Here is a 20,834-nt window from a genome sequence, read left to right on the forward strand (position 1 = left end):
AAATGTATTATTTCAATTGTTAACTTGCAAAACATTTTGAAAAACAAAAAACCAGATGTATTGAGGTCCGAAAAAAAAATTCGGTTCGATATGGCCTGTGGCAAGCTTGCCAAAGCTACCAGACAATTATTTAAAATGAAAACGTTTAACGCATATGTGCACGAGTTTATCGAGCACAAGAGAACATTTTTGTATGAATAGATATATGTACAATACAATAATAGGTACATCTAGCAGTATACTGCATACTCTTTTAGGTACATCAGCAAATAAGATAATGTAACCTTGTCGATTCCTACATATACATATTTATTTAACAAAGAGAATAAAGATCCTACATTCTAGTAGGTGCATGTATAAATACTAAAAAATGCCTCAAAAATAAAGTTTAGATTTTACATAAGTAACATTTTACAAACATGGTCGTGTTTCCACCGACCGGCTTGAAAAAAAAAAATACTAAGCAAGCAGATGATTTTTTATTTGGTGTTGTCATAACGAACCAAACTATTGCCTTGAATGTATTTATGAAATGATACAGCTAAAAACACAATACAATAAAATAAAATTTATTAAAACAAATCGCGCAGCAACCAAAACCGAAACTAAACAAAATGCAACAGTGACATGGTATGACAATGTTAACAATTAGTATTATAATTCGGTGGTTTCCCAAACAAAAACTCATTCATAAATAATTGAAATGATGAGAAATGAAGATTTCACTAAATTTTCAAAAGTTTTTCAGTGTTTTAGGAGTTCAAAATTAAAAAGCTGGTGCGTTTAGAACGAAAAGCTTGGGGTAAACTCTTAAACTTAAAACTATCGATAGTTTTGTCGATAGTTTTTTAGAACTATCGATGTACGCGATAGTTTTTTACTATCGATACTATCGATAGACTATCGATGTTTAACGAACACTAATTAAAGTGAAAACTGCAAAAAATGCAGATTCACGGTTTTGGCGTTGTGCCGATGAAATGGTCTACGAACATAAAATAATATACAAAAAAATTTTTTTTCTAAATAAATCTTTTAAGAACCTAGTTCATTAAATAATAATTTTATAATTAAATAACTAAAGTTTGATAAGTATCTTAAAACATTTTTGGGTCTGACCACTGATCAAATAGCAATCCATTAATCTGTGTTTTATCGTTTTATCACCTTGCAGTAATATAATTATATCAGAAGTAGGTAAATCTAAAAAATATTTTTCTTATCGGGAAAACAAACAAAATCACTGATGATCACATAGAACGTTTATAGTTTCAACTCCTATCTACATATATACTTAGCTTACATGTTTATCTAGTATAAGCTAACCTCTGTTGCAAAATGCTAATGTGACTGAAATCGTATACCTTTAATAAGTCGGATGTCAAGTAATTAGTTGCTTTCAAAACTGTTTAGCCAGATTATTTTTTTTTTACTGATGTACCCAGAGAGAGAGGTACAAACTCCATTAAAAAAACAAACTATTCAATGTTTTTTTACTTGCTCTATAGGGCAAGTATTGGTTTCGTGTAGAAAAAAAAAATCGAGGTTTTAATCAAAACCAACATTACGATTATGGAGAAGATCAAAAAAGTGGTTTTCGTCATGCCGTCCGTCGGTCTGTGCGTCTGTGCGTCTGTACGTCCATCTGTACATCGAGCTAGGGCCTAAACGGATGGATGGATTTGCTTGAAACTTGGTACAGATGATTTTTACATAATTCCCTAGACCCCTTTTTTTTATTATTTTTAATATCTCCATTTTAACGCATATCTCCCATATAACGTTTTCGAGGTATTGCAAATTTTTCGAAAACGGCTCTAACGATTTCAATTAAATTTGGTGTGCGCAATACTCTTATTGATTCTAACAAAACTGCGTTTTTAGTTTTTCTCAAAAAATTCGGAGAACGGAAATATGGCGTTGCCGTTTTTCAAAAATTAACATTTTTTAAGTTCATATATTTCATCAAAACATGAGTTAATTTTATTCAAAATTTACAGACATAATTTTGAAGTGTTAAAAAAAAAAATTAAAAAAGTTTTTGAAAAATTTTTTTTTTTAAGTTTTTGAAAAAAAAAATTTAATTTTAATTTTTTTAACTTGTAACTTTATTTTTTGATTTTTTTTTCTCGACTAAACAAAATCTTAAATTTCCAATAGCTATTTAAGATAACGATACTTTGAACTGCAAGAGCAAGTACGTGCGACCCCAGTCGTGCATTCTATTTCAATAATTCTTCTAAACCTAACACACCTATCCCCACTTGCCCCTACATTGTACCTCAACTCATAAGAGTGATAGTGATGGTGATGAGTTACGCAACATTTGCGGTCACCTGTAATTGGATTTCCACCTGTATCTGTATATTTCTAGTGTGATTATCTATTTACACATCATCAACACATGGAAAAAGATTAATACAAAAACAAAATAACTGAAACTAGCACAAGTGGAAGTAAGACACAAAGTTTATAGTCAGGTTTCCTTTCGAACTGAATTTTCAGTATTAGCGGGTTTTTATTTTTATTTTTTGGTTTGACACTAAATGGCGTTAACGTTATAGCCACTACAACAGCAACAACAACAAACTGTCAAAACATTGAAATACTATCCACTTCATTGAGCAATATCCAACTAATCGATGATGCGAATAACTTTGCAAAGTAGGCAATTTAATAATAATAATGACGATACGATGTGAGGTTGAAAGAGACGAGACATTATTTCGGTAGACGACTATTAAATTAATCGTTCTTTTTCGGTGGCACAGTTTAAGCGACGAAATACGAGACATCGACATTCTTCTCGATTTCAAAATTAATGTCAATTTAATTTTTCATAAAGTCGTTAAAGCTATCAAATTATTGTAAAAGTAGGTAATAATTGTTGTAGCTTGACAATAAATGGCGGTAAATTAACACGTTTTTTGTTTATTTTTTCTATTTTTTTAAAGTATAAGTAATAGCCGTCATGTGCTCGAACTGATAGGTCACGTTTTTGTTTATAAATACAAAGAGCTAATTGGCTTCACGGCCTTGAGTTAAGAGAGAGGGTGAGATTGTGCGTTAGCTTGTCTAGTATTTGTTTGAAAATTCTGTTTTTTTAGACGAAATTTAATGAAGAATAATTTGAGAAGAACGAATCTAGTTTAATTAGTTTTTCTACAAATCAAATTATTTGCACGTTTTTTGAAACTCTCTCTTCCTCAAGGTGTTTCTGTTTTTACGACTTGAAAAGAAAAGTCGTAAATTGCTATTCAGTTTAATTTACAATGAAATTCCGTCATACTTTGTAATAAAGTTCAAATATTATTATCACAAAAAAGCTTTAAAAATGTTTATCTTTTGTCAGAAAAATAAGGGTAACCCGAGGCAAAAAATGTCTCTAGTTGATATTATATGATCTTGTTGATCTTTTTTGAGCAAACAAAAGGTTATGAATCATTAAAAAAAAAAAAAACATGATATTAATTTATTTAAACAAAAAATGAAATCTTAAACGTGCAAATTCACAATATGATTGTCACGATAACACATAACGAGAAATTTTTTTCGGAAACAAAAATAAATAACAATTCAATTTATAGACATGCGTTTAAATCATTATAATTTGATTCACGCTTTTTGTTAAAAATATTAGTACCTATGAGTAGAGTATCTGAAGTTGTAAAATAAACTGAATGTGTATTTTTTCGCTCGATTTTCTAAAAGCTCTCAAAAATGTGAACAGAGTTAGTTAATAGTGTACTAAAATGCATACAACATTGCGTGACAAGAAAAACAAAAAAAAAGTAGGTAACAAAAAAATTTTACTAAGCAATCGCTTACAGCTCCCGATAGTCAATTTAACGCAATTTCATATAGCCAATAACAAGCACATAAAAAAGACCCTTCTAACTATATATCATTTGTCAAGTTAAGTTCAGTAGCTTAGGAGCTATGACAGAACAGATGAACAAACATTTGTCTAAAAAGACATCCTTTAATCAAAATTCTTATGAGATACAGAAACGCCAGATAATTTTATCAATCTATAAATCGCTTTTTTCAAGCTCTTCAGGAACTTTTTCAAATTTTAATATATGTAAGACCTTAAAACGTATTCCGTAGTATTTGTTTAGCCAAGATTTCGAAATTCAAAACCGTTCGAAACTTAAGTAGGTAAAACTAAAACTTTGTGTCCTCATTTGTTTAGTTTTTTTTTTTTTTTAATTTTTATTTTGATTTTGTTTTATTCATTTCTTTTTACTTTTTCTTACTTTCGATTTTTTTTTTTGTTCCATTTTTTATATACAAAAGGAGAATTTCCTTCAATAAGGCCACTTACCTATATTCCGCAATAACAACCCCAAATGCATCATCACTATCGTCGTAAGCGGCTTAAAGGTCTGGCGGCCACAGCTGATGACAAATTAAACAAACGTCAACACTTTGCGTTGACCGTTCTCTATTGTTTAGTTGTTGAGGTGTACACATATTTTCTTCTATTTTACAACCACCTGAAGAAGTTAAGAAGTGAGACTGAATTATAATCGGATTGCCCGGTTTTTTGTATTTATTTCTATTTTCTATGGATTTTGTTTTGTTCGAGCCTTAAAAATGCTTAGGCAGCTAGCAGGAGCTGTCAATTTTGTTTAACTATGTATGTTTTCAGGTGGGTGGTAAAAAACGTAGGTGAGTGGATACTGCATGATGGTTTTAAAAAAAGTTTGTTTTGGTTTTTATTGTTTTTTTTTTCTTCTTTTAGAGGCATGTTATGTTCAAATTGAATTGATTTGTTGTGGTAGGTTAGTGAGTTGTTTGCATTTTAAAATTCTTCATGAAAAATTGACTTCGATTTCGATTGTTCGGCACTTTTCATTTCAATACCTAATGCTTATACTATACCAATACTCATGTGTCATGTGTGTTTTGCTTTTTGTTTATTTCTCTCTTTTAGCTTTTAGCTTTTGCGTGGTGTTTTGTTAAATAGGTCATCGGCTGTATTGTTTATTTTTTTGACGAAGCAAATACTTGCTGAGAAGTAGAATTTTTGGGTAGGGTTTCTACGTACATTGAACAATAAATTGGATTGAACTAAAAATTTTGTAATTCATTTTAACTATTCCCTTATCAGGACAAATCTGTAAAATAAATTAAATACATATGTACATTTCTAATAATCGAGAAAAAAAAAACTAAAAGCAAAATTGTAATTTTTAAAGGATTTTCAGTTTACAACGGTTTTTAGAACGCGATTATTGGGATCAATTTTCTGTTATCATTTAACTTGAGCTGGTTAAATTAAGCACAAATATGCTGAGAACAGAACAGTTTGAAATGCACTCCTCAACTATTATGATACCAAAACCAGGTTGCAAACAGTGGTCAGTGACAGGGGCGTACACACCTTTGGAGCAAGCGAGGTGGTGCCCCGGGGCCACTGACTTACGATAGGGCCCCCACTGAAGACAATGCAGAGAAGGCAACTTATTATAAAAGTAATGAAGCAAAAAGATAAGATATTTTTTCATGAATCCCTTTGGACAGAAGAGAGAAAAATTATTTTCTTCAGTATAATGCATTATGAATTGGTAGCCAGCAACAAATAATACCTCAGGGGCCCCCAAAAAATAAATTGCATTTTTAAAAGAAAAATTAAATATTATATTAAGGCCCCAAAAAATATTACATTAATAACACTGGTTAACAAAATTAAACTTTTTTTTTTGCCGAAACAAAAATATACTTTTCTGAAGGTTTTTGGTGTGCTAAACTCGAATCCGAAGTAAAAAAAAAAAAATTAATTAGCTCCCGTTTTTGAAATATTAGGTACCGTTAGAGAATGCAGTACTTCGGACCTTATTCTTTATATAAGGAAAATTGTTTGAGCAAAATTTAGTAACGGCTTTTATAAGAACTATCCACCTTTTTAAATCTGTTTAAATCTTTATAATATCTTTTTAATTGCCCGAGATATCTTCAGTTGTTTGGTATTTTTATAAATTTTATAATGTCATTATTTCCTTTATGATATATGAAGCCAAATCCACTTAATTCATTTTAAGATATGTATATCGGGCAATATAAAAGAAATTGAAAAGATTTAAACAAGTATCGAAAGATACTTTTTAAACAGTTCTTATAGAAACCAATACTAAATATGCTCAACTAATTTTCCTTATACAAAAGAATAAGGTCCGAAGAACTCAAAAAAACGTTTTTTTTTGCATTTTCTAAAGGTAATATCTCAAAAACGGATTAGTTGTAATATTTCAAAAACGGGAGCTGATGAATTTTTTTTGACTTCGGATTCGAGTTCAGCACACCGAAAACCTTCAGAAAAGTATATTTTTGTTCCGGCAACAAAAAAAAAGTTTAATTTTGTTAACCAGTGTTATCGGATAAGATTGTGAAAATTAATTTTGTACAAGGTTTCTTAACACAATCTTCTTTGTTAAATAATCTTTTTTATCAAAAAACAAAACCGACTTCCATGGATCAAAACAGGGTTTTATGGCTTTTCTAATAGTTCCATGGCTTAAACTGCACGAAATTTAAATGGGACCACACTGCAGCCACCAGCTTTCCACTACAAAAAGAATTATCGAAATTGGTTCACTCTGTCCAAAGTTATGCGGTAACAAACATAAAAAAAAAAAAAAAAAAAAAATACAGACGAATTGAATACCTCCTCCTTTTTGGAAGTCGGTAAAAAAGGGTCTTTTCCACTTTTTCAAGACTTTTTTTTTTAATTGAATTTTTTTTATCAGAGAAGTTGTTTTTTTTTTATTGATGTGAATCCAAGCGGATTCTGTGTTATTAATTTCCTTTACTTTTTAAACTGTTTCGACCAGAGAAGAAAATGTCTTTCTTTTGAAGAATAAATGCTTGTTTGGTTCACTATAGACTCAGAGAGGAAAAAGGAGAGCTACTATTTTTACCTGAATGTAAGGACGTACTTTTGAACTTATAATGATTGTATTATTTTAAGCGTCTTGATTGCCAATTGCGCTTCGTTGACGCCCTCTTTAAGACATACAATTTAGTATAATACCTCTTCAAATAATCTTTAAAGAAATTATAGCCATAAATTAAAATTCAATAATAAAAAAGTAATTTCAAAAACTGAGACCCGACCGTGAAAAAATCATTGAAATGTTCATTGTGTAATTTTGATGTGGTACGTAGCAAAATATTAGGTACTGATTGTATGAAACATGATTTTGGAACTTTTAAAGCTGTGGCCATGCACAACTGGGTTCATATTCATTTGCAACAAAAACTCCGACATTAGGCAAAATTTTCAGTTCGATTTGTGTGTGACAAGAAATACTCTTAAGGTCCTTGTCAATAAATCTTTGTTCGACCTCTAATTAAAAGATGTAAAGTGAAATCTTTCGGACTCAAACACAAGTCTCTGGAGGTAAAAACAAAGTGTACATATTTCCTATTTGTAATTATGAGAAAACCGATTAGTTATCACATTATGTTTCAATTTCCAAATGCTCTTTACATTTTCCTAAATCACATTAAAAAAAAAAATGTTATAGTACCTACTCCATTTTATAATAAAATAAAGTTCGCCATTTTGTTAATTTAACTGACCATTTCGCAAGCCCAATTGCTTGCTTTTAACTTTCTAACTAATACACAATAATTAACATTAATAAAATTTAGGAAATGAAACTCTGTTGCTCAAAAGTGTTTTTCGTAAATTTTTGGTTTTCATAATTTTGCTTAGAATTCATGACAAGATTAAGGCATAGTACCTCTAAAATCCACTTGGTTAAGTTGAGATAGTTTAACAATTCCTTCAGTGAGAAGTAATAGAGAATCATAGTTATACATATAGTTTGATGGGAGAGGGGTACACAACGATATTCTGTGAACATCTTGTGAATATTTTTCTTTTTTTCCTTTTTAAAAAATATTTGGGATGCTCTTTGATTTGTTTTGCACAACATTAATATTTTTTGAATGGCTTGCTACCGAGAGATTGAATTTGTTTCATTTGAACAAAAAACATGAGAAACTTTGCATAATGGAATCAATAACACAAGTGTTTATTTAGTTTTTGTTTTCTAAACATCAATTTCATCAATACCTTTCCCTTATACGTTCTACAGTTGTCAATACTTTTAATTTATTTACACTGTCATCATGAACAAATTACGATCTGGCAAGTACAAAACCAATCCAGATGGCAGCACTAGCACTGGTCTATTTACCAAAATCACCAAACGCTATTCAACGCTCAGCAACAAAATCATCAAACGTCAGTCTCCCGGTCGATCTGGAGTCTCACCTGCCAAAGTAATATCTGGCAGTTATAACATGACCGGGGCGAATTCAGAAGATCATCGTTTGGAAATCGGTGAACCAATTCTAATATCGACGACAACGATCAATGCTGATCGTATGGAAGATATGACTGGTCGATATAAAGCACTTCCTATTAATGATACTCATCCAGGTTCATCGAGTAGTGAAAATGAAGTATTTGTTGATGCGGTAGATTGTGGTTCACCAGGGTTGCCATCTGATACGAAATATGAATATCAAACAAGATCACCAATCACAACGGGGAAGGAATCGTCCCCGGAAGTAATTGATACAACAGTTTCGTCGGCAGATTTAAACGATGTAATGGAGAGTTATTATGAAACTCCAAAAACTAGGAAAGTTCTGAAGAAAAATCATTCAAAATCTGTACAAAGTCTTCATCGATCAGAAATCAAAGTTTTTCTTCAAAAGGCTCCATCTTTGGAAATGAATAAAAGACTTGCAAGCACCGGGAATGGGTTAGATGAATCTCATGAAGAAGAGGAAAATAAGGAGAATGCTCGACCTGGTTTGAGTAAAAGTGAGCCAAATACTCCTCAAAATCCAGAAAAAGTACTTTTGGCAGCACCGGTACATCGTTATCAAAGTGCTGATTCTATTAACACTGCACCGAAGAAAAATCGAAGAAGCACTAAATTTGCCAGTAATTTAAGTATGAATCATGGCAGCAAGGATAGCGTCGCCTGTGATAGTTCTTTAGAAAATTTCGACATGAAATCTGTCAGCTGTCAATCTTTGACCGCACAAAATTTATTCATTTCCATCGATGAACTTAATGAAATCACCCGACAGATCAATGAATCGGAGGAGTTTAATAAAGAAATCGATTTTGAGTACTGTACTCATCGGGATAACCTCAAGCCTAGCGAAAGAAGAATCACTTTGATGAAGAATAAGAACTCCCGACTGATCAATTTCAATCAGAATAAAGAGAAGATCAATAATGCTTGGAGTGGTTTGAAGCATTGGATTGGAGAAGAGAGTGTTAAAATTAAAGAAGTTGTCCAAAGTCATGCAGCAACGCAAAGAGTTGGACACAATTTTTCATCAGAATCAAAAGTTTCACCGATCCGGGGAGTTCGAGGGGAATCGGTGGAAAGAAATCAAGACTCAGAGTCTATTGCTGCATCATCGTTGTTTTTACCACAACTCAGTGCTCTTAATACGTCAACTGTCATTGGGACAGATAACGATGATATGGATTCGTCGGTGACAGCTACACAACATGGAGAGATATCGCCATTTTCGAAGAAGTCACGACTCAAAGAGAAATGGGAGGTGAGAGATGGGATGGGTTGTCTGTGTGTGTGTATCAGAGTTTTGTTTTTTCGTTTTATCTTTTCGAATATTTTTTTAATGACATCCCTGGATTTGACTTTAAACTGACATTTAATTTTTTCTTTTAAGGGTCAAAATGGTTTCGAAGAATTGCGACGATATATCAAACAAGGCGGTGACTTTGGAAAAGAACTCATACTTATACTTCAAGAAAGGTAAGTTCGATTTAATAAATGGTAGTCGTTTTCGAATTCGAAAAAACACACACCATCTGGTAATAATCGTTTAGAACTTTTACACTATTTTTAGTTGTTTCCGACTATTTTCGAACATACAAAATTTTTCGATTTCGAAAAAAGTCAGGAGAAAATATTAGGCAACTACAATTTAACAATTAACTCATTTATGGTGACTATTTTCGAAATTCAATTCATGCAAAACAGATATCGAAAATGCTTGTTTCGCATTTCTTGAACTTCGAAAAAAATTATGACGTTTGAGTTGATTTTTATGGTGGTCAGCTATCAAAATTAAAGTTGTCCGATGAAATTTGCAGAAGTTTTCGAATTCGAAATAACACACAATGTCAAAAAATCAGCGGATAATAATCGACTAGAACTGAAGACGTTTTTTACACTATTTTTTGTTGTTTCCGATTGCTTTCGAACATAATGAATTTTTCGAATTCGAAAAAAAAACAGCAGAAAATATTAGGCAACCACAATTTGAATTTTTTTTTCGAAAGTCAATTTATGCAAATAAGACATCGAAAATGCATGTCTTGAACTTCGAAAAATATCATGACGTTTGAGTCACTGCCAGAACTAAGTGTTACACTTCCAGTTAATTTGTTTTCGAAGTTTTGAATAAGAGCTTGAAAATTTAATATACCTTTTAACTATTTCACAGAGTCGAATCTGAACAATTATATTCGAAATCACTTTCGAAAATGGCCACAAAACTCAACAAAGCATGTCGAGAACTACCCGGAAGCATTGCTGATGCCTGGCGTGGTGTTGCAACTGAAATGGAAAGTCGCAGTGAAATTCACAGACAGCTGTCAAGTTCGCTGGTAGAAGAATTGGTTAAACCATTAAAAACTTTGATTGAAAATCATCACAAAACAAGAAAATCTGTAAGTTGTTCGCAAATTTATCTATCTTCGAATATGTATAACAGTTTTCTTTTTTAACTTTTAGGTTGAAAACAATGTCGATAAGAGTTCTCGTGTTCTTGCCGAATGGAGAATTAGCGAAGCCAAGGGTAAGAAAACCTCACACACAGCTGCTCGAGAAAATGAGAAGCTTCAAGATGGAATGCTTGATGTTCGAATACAAAAATCACCATCCATTGCCTTACTGCATCAAGGTCCAAACAAAGTAGCTGCCGAAAAAGAAATCAAATCTGCCGAAAAAGACTGCGCCAAATTGGACAATAAACGTCGCAAAGCCGAAGAATCTGTCAAACGTGCTGATGTCGAATATTATACACTTTGTGTTAGGGCTGAACGTGCCCGTGTCGATTGGGAAATGTCAGTTCTACGTGGATCATCACTTTTACAAAATGTCGAAACTCAACGATTGGCCAGTATGAAAATGTTTGTTACCAATTATCTTCGACTTACAGCAAATATGAATCCAATATTGGATGGTCTCGTTCAGAGACTTCAACCGACAATAGAATCTTGTAATGTTCAGAAGGATTTGAGTGTGATAAAAAATATTCGAAGAATTGCAGAAGGTCCAAGTGAACAATTACTGCCAGATTTCTATTGTGAACATACTACGTTGGCTATGAATAGAGAGAGAAGGAAGCATGCATTGATTAAATTATTGCAACTTGTCAAAACTGATTTGGAAAGAGAACGTAGATCTCGAAATGGTTTGAAAGTTATTTCGGATTCATTGAATAATTCTGATAATCAAAATATCACAGATAAATTGTATCACGTGAGTTGAATTGATATGAATTTTGAAGACTTGTTTTTATGGTTTAAATGGTAATTTTTGTTGTTGACAGATTCGATCAATGTTGACATACCTTGAGGGTGCACGTTTTAAACTACACTCAGCGTTATTGGAATTGGATCATAAACCAAGGAGTTCACATCCATTAGCTCAACACATACAGGTAAGAATAATTTTAAAATAAAAAAAAAAAAATAAAAAGTTCAAATGGTCAATTCTGTCTAAAATGCAAATCACTTTCTTTGTTACAAAATTCCAAAAACGGTCCTTTCATATACTTTCGAATCACTGAAACATTTAGAGTCCTGTCCAACGCAACGTGTAGAATAATGTTTGTTTTTTAATTTAACTAAAAAGCAGCTTTCAGTCAAAGTACAAAACTGTTATACGGATTAAATAAAATCGGCAATTAAACGAGGTTAAAAGCTTATTTGCTCAAATACATTTTCAGTTAAAGATGAACTGTTATACACATTTATTAATCGGGTACTCAAGTAGATAACAGTTTTTTTTTTTTTACTTTAACTCATAATGCCTTTTCAGTCGAGACACAAAAAACTGTTATATACATTGAATAGAGTACCAATTGAAATGAAATCTTTGACCCTCAGTGAGGAAATGTGCTGCGTTGAAAAGTACCACATTTTCATAAAACATGTGATCCTAGCGTTCAGTGAAAGGATTTTTAAGTTCAGAATTTTTGGACGTATAAGTTGGCTGGCGGTCATAATAATTGGAGCTTGTGTTTTTTTTTATAACATAAAATGAAAAATTGTATACTTTAAACGTAATACATGATATAGTATTTTATAGAGCTCAGAAGCTCTTGCAATGTAGAAAAACTGTATAATTCTGTTATACTATTATACAAAAATCTGTACGAAAACAAACGATAACGTATCATGCTATTTCTTACTAGTTTAAAAACTTCTTCAATTCGAGTCAATACTGGATAGTGAATTCATGCAAAAACTTCCTTAGCAAAACTGTTATAATAGGAGCTGCTCCGTTTTTTATGTCTCTTTATTTTTTTTTTTATATAGAACGTAATATTTAATTTAATGGTACCACTGATACATTTAACTAAGCAAAAATAAACTGTTATAATCTGTATGAAATACACCAAATTTTAAGGCAAAGTGATATGTTTCGACTACCCATGTTAAACTGAGATCAGTTGATGTTTCTTCAATCTCAAGAAATACAGATTTATGTATAACAGTTTTCTGGTGATCAAAAGCACGAAATACCCAACGAAATTGGGACTTTATCATGTGTTTTTCTGCTATCGTAGAGCTACTGGGAGTTGGAGTGCAATATTTCTGCATTTAACTGTTATACTATACATTCCTGTACCAGTAAATTGTCATGTTTCATGAGACAGTCGGGACAAACTTTGTAATTTTTATAGTTTATTCGATTGTTAAGCACTCGCCTAGTGACCCAACAGTTGTAGAATCGATAACCAGTGGCTGCCAGTTTTTTGTCAGTGCTTCCACAAGATGATTTTCCGCTTAAATTAAGTGGATTTCTTTTAAATTTGCGCATTCAAGAAATTAAGAAGATAAATCATCTTGACAAATAACCATGCAGAAATCTGCTTAATTTAATGTGGAATCCGCTTGTTTTTAGGTGGTCTTTTTTCTCCCTGTAGATACAATTTTTTCGCGACCTCAAAAATGTTTTTAATATGTCAATACCTCTTCTTACTTTACCTTATAGTCATGTTTTAACCTTCTCATGTTTTTCTTTCCAGATAACTCGTGATCGAACTGGTCTCCAGCAAAGTATTCTCAAAGTTCCACTTTGGCTTAAAAACAACGACAAAGTCAATAGTCCCGATAATCGTGACAATGAATACGATTCAGTTAATGAAGAAAATGGCAGTTGCTCAGATGTCAAAAATGATATTTTAGTCAAACAATTCCAGCGCAGTCAAAGTAATCTCGAAACCATTAGCACTAATGGAACTATCTGTCTCGGTGAAAAAGCCAATACAATTCCCACGACAGTTTTGGATAGTTCGTTCTTTGATCGAGGTATTGCTGATGGTGGTTCAAATCAACCAGATTCAGATTTTGATGAATTTAGTTCTCAAGATGGCGATGATAATAATGAGGAAGAAATTAAACCTTCGAAACAAAATGGCGTCGCAACATCTCCAATGACTAATGGATCATCAACAGCACGTATAGATGATTCCACAGTTACAGATGAGGCAAATAATTGTCATTCGGTGGTGATAAGTAAATGCAAGGCTCTTTACAGCTATACACCAAAATTATACGATGAACTCGAATTGAATCCTGGGGATATAATCGAGGTGCATGTAAAACAAGAAGATGGCTGGTGGTTAGGGGCGTTGAGGAATAATGTCGGCATCTTCCCTGCCACTTATGTGGAAGAATTCACCCAAGACTGATTTATTTAAAAAAAAAGGGCTAACTTGAGAAAGCAGCCATTATTTTGGTTTGAGAACTCTTGTTAAGTATTTTGGCTAACATAAAAAAACTGCTCGATCGCGTCTTCCATGTTACTGCCTTTTTTTAAAAAGGGTCTAAGTTCTTGACCTTTCTCGTTATATTTTTTAAGTTTTTTAATTTTATTTTTAACTTTTTTTTTATATTGACATCCGAAATCGAATAGAATTCGAACATTTATTTTTATTATTTAATTTTTTTATTTTCTCAAAATTATTTATGTGATGAAATGCACTTTTAAAATTTAATACATTATTTAAAAAAATATAAATTTGTTTTTGGTAATTTTTAAATTAATATTAATAAAAACAATGAAATTGATAAAAAAAAAATGAAGAAGAAAGAATAAAGTTTAAAACTTATAATCTTGTTAAACTAGTTTGTAAACACACTGTAAATCATATAGATTAATCGCAAGTTATATTTAAAACATTTAAATAATATTTAAGAAATTGAAAACAATTACTTGTGTTTTTTGCTTTTAAAAACAAAACTAAATTTTGAAATGTACATAAATAGGATTAACAATTTTATTTAAATATAATCTTTAAACAAAACGTCACATTATTATTATTTTTTTGGTTAATCTCATCTTCTAAGAGGGATTTACATGAAAACCATAAAAAATCATGCCTTTTGAAACTTAGTTTTGGATTCTGATGGTGTAATAACAATGGATTTAGATTAGCAAGCCTTTGAACCCAGCCTTTTATAAAAGAAAGCGAACAATTGGAAGTAAATAGGTGGTTGCTGTCAGATTTGTTAAAATGGTAATATGTTTTCTTAGAGGATGTTATGTAAGAAAATGTGGCCAATAACCAGCGGACAGACAAAACGCTTTCAACTATACCTCATTTGGTAAATAATCATAAGGAGTTTAGAAGTTATAAAAAAAAAAGAGTGTGTGTACACATGTACACGCGACTGAAGTTATACTTCTCATTCAGTATATGTAAATGAATTTCATTTGATATTTTTAATTTCTATTATTAAATTAATTAATCCACACATCGTTTTTTTACATTTTTATCAAGTGAACAATAAATTAATTCTTTCATCCTCCTTGCGTCCATGTAGTTTTCAATTTATTCTGTGAAATTTACACATGTTGTGCGGTTCAGAACGTACGGTATACGCTTAACGAAACTAAATGAATTGAGCATAAAATGTGCGATATGGTTATTTTATGAGAATTGTGTGTGCTTCAGCACTAGTAGTAGCAATATGGAACTTGCAGAGTTGCTACAAAGCTCAAAAGTGAGCTGAGCTCATCTCACAGCTCAGCTCAAATTTTGAGCTAGCTGACTTTTGAGCTATGTACCATAGCTCAGCTCATTTGAGCTGAGCTGAAAGTCAGCTGAGCTGATGGTTGAGCTGAGCTGTTGGGTGAGCTAAAGTAAAGTGAGCTGAGCTGAGCTGTGATGGGTGAGAGGATACATTGATTTTTATTTGGAAAGTATAATGAAATATGAAGATATTTTAAACTTTTATAAAACACCATAGCTCAAGATGTTTGGTTCTAGTTATTAATGGAATTATTTTAACACATGGATATTTTTATAAATAAAACAGATAATTTTTCGTGATCTTTCTCTTGGTTTTTTAACCCTAGAAAGATAATCATAATATACGTCTCAGAGACGTATGATTCTAAAAAAGATTTTTGGTCTTATGTTAACACTTTTTGTCATATTTATTTAACTCATTACTTAGATTATTTTAAAGAAGTGATATAATAAATGCAATCAATTTAACAAAAACCCAGAAATTTGAATTGAATTAGATAAAACAGTTCTTTACACGTTATACGTCTTACAGACGTAGATTATCTTTCTAGGGTTAATAGTAAATATATTTCTATTTTTTTAGTAAAATATTTCTTTTTTAATCATAAAAAAAATCAGGTACAATCCGGTTTTACGACATTTTTCAAAATTCCGAGAAAATCGCGTTTGAAAGTTGGGGTAATTTTTTTTTTTCGAAAAATCCCCGAATCTTTGAACGCTCCTGGAAGCTAAACCGCTTGAGAGCAATTTTTGGGAGTGGTGCCAAATGATAGCTTTTGTCATGGGCCTACGCTTTGCACATTATCAGATTTTTAAAAAATCGCCTTCCATGTTAAACCGCCACATCATGCCTTTTTTTCAGAATCGGGCTTAACTTTTTTTTACCTTTAAGTTCTCCTGGTTTGAGAACGCGTGTACCTTCCTACAGGGATGGAAGTTGTACCCAAATGTAGGTTAGAGTCCCCGCTACCTTTTGGCATCAAAAAAATTTTTTTCATTTTTTTCAAAATTCCGAGATATAGGCGTTGGAAGGATTTGATCTAGAGACAGGGGAGTGGTGCCATATGAAAGCTTATATTCTCAGCTACCCGAAAGTGGTATAATCCGGTTTTTCGATTTTTTTCAAAATTCCGAGAAAATCGTGTTTGAAAGTTGGGGTAAATTTTTTTTTTCGAAAAATCCCCGAATCTTTGAACGCTCCTGGAAGCTAAGCCGCTTGAGAGCAATTTTTGGGAGTGATGCCAAATGATAGCTTGTGTCATGGGCCTACGCTTTGCACATTGTCAGATTTTTAAAAAATCGCTTTGCATGTTAAACCGCCACATCATGCCTATTTTTTCAGAATCGGGCTTAACTTTTTTTTTACCTTTAAGTTCTCGTGGTTTGAGAACGCGTTTACCTACAGGGATGGAAGTTGTACCCAAATGTAGGTTAGAGTCCCCGCTACCTTTTGGCATCAAAAAAATTTTTTTCATTTTTTTCAAAATTCCGAGATATAGGCGTTGGAAGTTGGGGCGCTCACTTTCAGCTCAGCTCAAATGAGCTAAGCTATGGTACCTAGCTCAAATTTGAGCTGAGCTGTGAGCTGAGCTGAAATGTTAGCTTTTTGCAACCCTGGCAACTTGCCACACGCAACTTGCCACATACAACTTGCCACATGCAACTTGCCACATGCAACTTGCCACATACAACTTGCCACATGCAACTTGCCACATGAAACACGTAACTTCCTACGTGTTGTGTGTTTTATGTTTGCCGTACTGTGGCGTACTGCATTTTTAAATACTAAAGTACTGCGTACTCTAAAGGTGAAACGACAGCCCTGCTACCCAGGGTGATCGCGTCATAATCCCTTTGACATTCTTGTCAAAAAGTAAATTTTCATACCCACCCTCCCATAAGAAGTATAACTTCAAAAATATACAAACCCACATATGTATAAACAGGGTTGTAAAAAAATCAATTGAAAAAAAAAATGCATTTGAAATTAAAAAAATATTTATTTTAAGGCCGTGTGTGAATTGCGTTAAATAGTTAAATCTTGTAAAATTTTTGACACTATTGAGGTGAATAAAAAATTTTCAGCTGTCAAAAGTTTAACGAGCAATTGGGTGTGTGAATTAAATTAAATTTTTTACGAGGGTTAAGTTTTTTCTTCATAAAGTTCTTTTGTTCGTCATCTTCATAAAGTTCTTTTATTCGACAGATAAATTTTTCTTTATTGAGACATTGTACCAGCACCAAGCAAAAGCGTAAATAGAACTTTTATTTGTTCCAAACAGGCTTGTAAAAGAATGCAATCTTTTGTGAATGCAGTCATTGCCATTCAGTTACACAATTCCAACAAAAGATTGCATTCATTGACTTACACTTGAGACTTAGACTTCAAATTTTGCAATCACCAATCATTTTCCATGAAATGATTGCAATCTTTTTTTTTCCCCAATCAATTGACTGCATTCAAATGATTGCAGTCTTTTGGGACTGCATGCAGTCTTTGCATTCTTTTTGCAATCTTTCCATTCCTTGGCAGTCTTTGCATTCCTTGGCAGTCTTTTGCATTCATTTGCATTCCTTGGCAGTCTTTTGCATTCATTTGCAGTCTTTTGCATTCATTTGCATTCTTTTGAATTCTTTTGAATTCTTTTGCATTCTTTTGCATTCTTTTTGCATTCTTTTGAATTCTTTTGCATTCTTTTGCATTCTTTTGCATTCTTTTGCATTCTTTTGAATTCTTTTGCATTCTTTTGCATTCTTTTGCATTCTTTTGAATTCTTTTGCATTCTTTTGCATTCTTTTGCATTCTTTTGAATTCTTTTGCATTCTTTTGCATTCTTTTTGCATTCTTTTGCCACACCCACACCAAACGTATGGGTTTCACAAAAATTTTAACATTTTTTTAGTTCAAGGATGAATTTGATAGTTTTAAGAATTAAGTTCAACTATAGTATCATTGTCTATGCAGGAGTAATAGTACAGTCAAATAAAGTGAAAAAGGGGTAAGCCTCGAAATGAAATCTAATAATAATATTTTTTTTGCTTAATATCTTCGTTTTGGCATTCTATAACTTACCTCAAAAATCTCATGTTCGGAGGTCGTGATTTTTAAGGCCAAACCACAAAATTAAGATTTTGGAAATAAGCAATAATAGACAATGGTATTATTCAATGATGAAAAAAAAACTAAAATCCAGGAAATCTGACGTCTCTAAAAAAAAGTTTTAACTCTTTTTCATCTTTCAACCTATATTATCAAAACACTTGCAAACTTACTACCAAAAAACATTTAAAAATTATGGTAGAGTAACCAAATTTTGCATGAAGGCTTTTATATCCATTAATCATTAACAATCATAACAAAAACATATCTCTGAAATCATGTATCATATGTTTATATAATACCATTGTGGTTTGGCCTTAAAAATCACGACCTCCGAACATGAGATTTTTGAGGTAAGTTATAGAATGCCAAAACGAAGATATTAAGCAAAAAAAATATTATTATTAGAATTCATTCCGAGGCATACCCCTTTTTCACTGTATTTGACTGTACTATTACTCCTGCACAGACAATGATACTATAGTTGAACTTAATTCTTAAAACTATCAAATTCATCCTTGAACTAAAAAAATGTTAAAATTTTTGTGAAATCCATACGTTTGGTGTGGGTGTGGCAAAAGAATGCAAAAAGAATGCAAAAGAATGCAAAAGAATTCAAAAGAATGCAAAAGAATGCAAAAGAATTCAAAAGAATGCAAAAGAATGCAAAAGAATTCAAAAGAATGCAAAAAGAATGCAAAAGAATGCAAAAGAATTCAAAAGAATTCAAAAGAATGCAAATGAATGCAAAAGACTGCAAATGAATGCAAAAGACTGCCAAGGAATGCAAATGAATGCAAAAGGCTGCCAAGGAATGCAAAGACTGCCAAGGAATGGAAAGATTGCAAAAAGAATGCAAAGACTGCATGCAGTCCCAAAAGACTGCAATCATTTGAATGCAGTCAATTGATTGGGAAAAAAAAAAGATTGCAATCATTTCATGGAAAATGATTGGTGATTGCAAAATTTGAAGTCTAAGTCTCAAATGTAAGTCAATGAATGCAATCTTTTGATTGAAGTCATTAAAGATTGCATTCAAAAAAGATTGCAATCTTTTACAACTCTGGTTCCAAACCATGCTGGATCTTTTTGTCTTATCAGGATTAAAACCTATTTTATAACCAAATTCTTTTGCAGCCGAGATTTATGAATGGTCTGGCGCATCATAGGTATCAGAAGTCAGTTGTTGTTGTAATTATTGAGTTCATTAAACAGGTACATGGTACACATAACACATACATACAGGGTGTCCGGTAGAAAATGGATAAGCCTAAAATGGCTGATAGGTGCACTTTTGACTGTTCTGAAACCGAATAGAAAAAGTTTCTATCGCAACCAGTTTAGAAAATATTAGCTTTTTTTCGTTCAGTGTACTTTTAATTTCATCATCTTACGTTTTCTTTAACCACAACCACGAATGAATGAATTTTATAAATTTCTTATTTTTATAATTTTCTACAATAATTGGCTCCCTACATAAGAAGTTAAAAGTTTTAACAACTGTTGCATCTTTTCTTTAAAAAAAATTTGAAATTAGTTTTTGATGCAAAATGTAAAAAAAAATATTTTATGAAAATTTTCAAACACCTGTGGTATAAAAAAAATCCATAGGAACGTAGGTGGCCAACTTTTTTAAAAATATGCGCGTCCAAAGGGGATTGCAGAATGGTAAAAGTTTTTATCAAATCTAGAGTTACTAGGAAGTTATTGGTACCAAAGTACAAAAAAAGCCTATTATTTTAATAAATTATTTTAACTGTAAAATCTTAAGTTTTTCACATTGCTGCCACAAATGCATGGATTCCATCAGTTTTTTTAATCAGTCATATTTTACAATTATTCTTCTTACACATAACTACTAAAAAAAAAATGTTATAACCGTTGGATAATGGCTATTTAAAAATTATTTAACTTTTTTTTACTGCAAAGTAGAAAAAAAATTTTTTGTTTGCTAATTCGCTAATAAGTTTAAAAGATAAAATAAGAGGTGGCTCACAATATTAACTGTAAATTAAATTGCATCTAACAAATATTGGATATTTTTCGTAGCCCAATAACATTGGGAATTGAACAAAAATTCGAAAACATTGCAACATTTTCAATGCATTGGGCCAAAGGGACCGAAAATCTCAATTTTTCTTTAAAACGAGATCATTAAGAATTCAAAGCTCAAAACAAGCTGTCCCGATGCACAATTGTATGCCCATGCTTAAACTGAGCAAACAATTTTTTTTTTCTACTTTGCATTAAAAAAAAGTTAAATTATTTTTTTTATAGCCATTGTTCAACGGTTATAACATTTTTTTCAGTAGTTATGTGTAAGAAGAATAATTGTAAAATATGACTGATTAAAAAAACTGATGGAATCCATGCATTTGTGGCAGCAATGTGAAAAACT

The 20,834-nt window shown here is 31.8% G+C and overlaps 1 protein-coding gene across 5 annotated transcripts in view; it reads left to right on the forward strand.

The window, feature by feature from the left end:
- LOC129908359 (uncharacterized) overlaps positions 1-14,028 on the forward strand; it is an 85,670-nt gene extending 71,642 nt beyond the window's left edge. For 2 of the 5 annotated variants that reach the window (XM_055984799.1, XM_055984800.1), the window contains exons 3-7: positions 9,733-9,818; positions 10,513-10,738; positions 10,803-11,552; positions 11,623-11,733; positions 13,327-14,027. In XM_055984799.1, the coding sequence (XP_055840774.1) occupies positions 9,733-9,818; positions 10,513-10,738; positions 10,803-11,552; positions 11,623-11,733; positions 13,327-13,992 (1,839 nt within the window). In that variant the 3' untranslated portion in view covers positions 13,993-14,027. Of the gene's footprint in view, positions 1-4,307; positions 4,655-8,108; positions 9,604-9,732; positions 9,819-10,512; positions 10,739-10,802; positions 11,553-11,622; positions 11,734-13,326 lie in introns of those variants that run through there. The other 3 variants (XM_055984798.1, XM_055984797.1, XM_055984801.1) reach the window with 3 other exon arrangements.
- Positions 14,029-20,834: the final 6,806 nt, after the last annotated feature.

The sequence above is a fragment of the Episyrphus balteatus genome, chromosome 2 (assembly GCF_945859705.1).
Source record: "Episyrphus balteatus chromosome 2, idEpiBalt1.1, whole genome shotgun sequence".
NCBI classification, from domain to species: Eukaryota; Metazoa; Arthropoda; class Insecta; order Diptera; family Syrphidae; genus Episyrphus; species Episyrphus balteatus.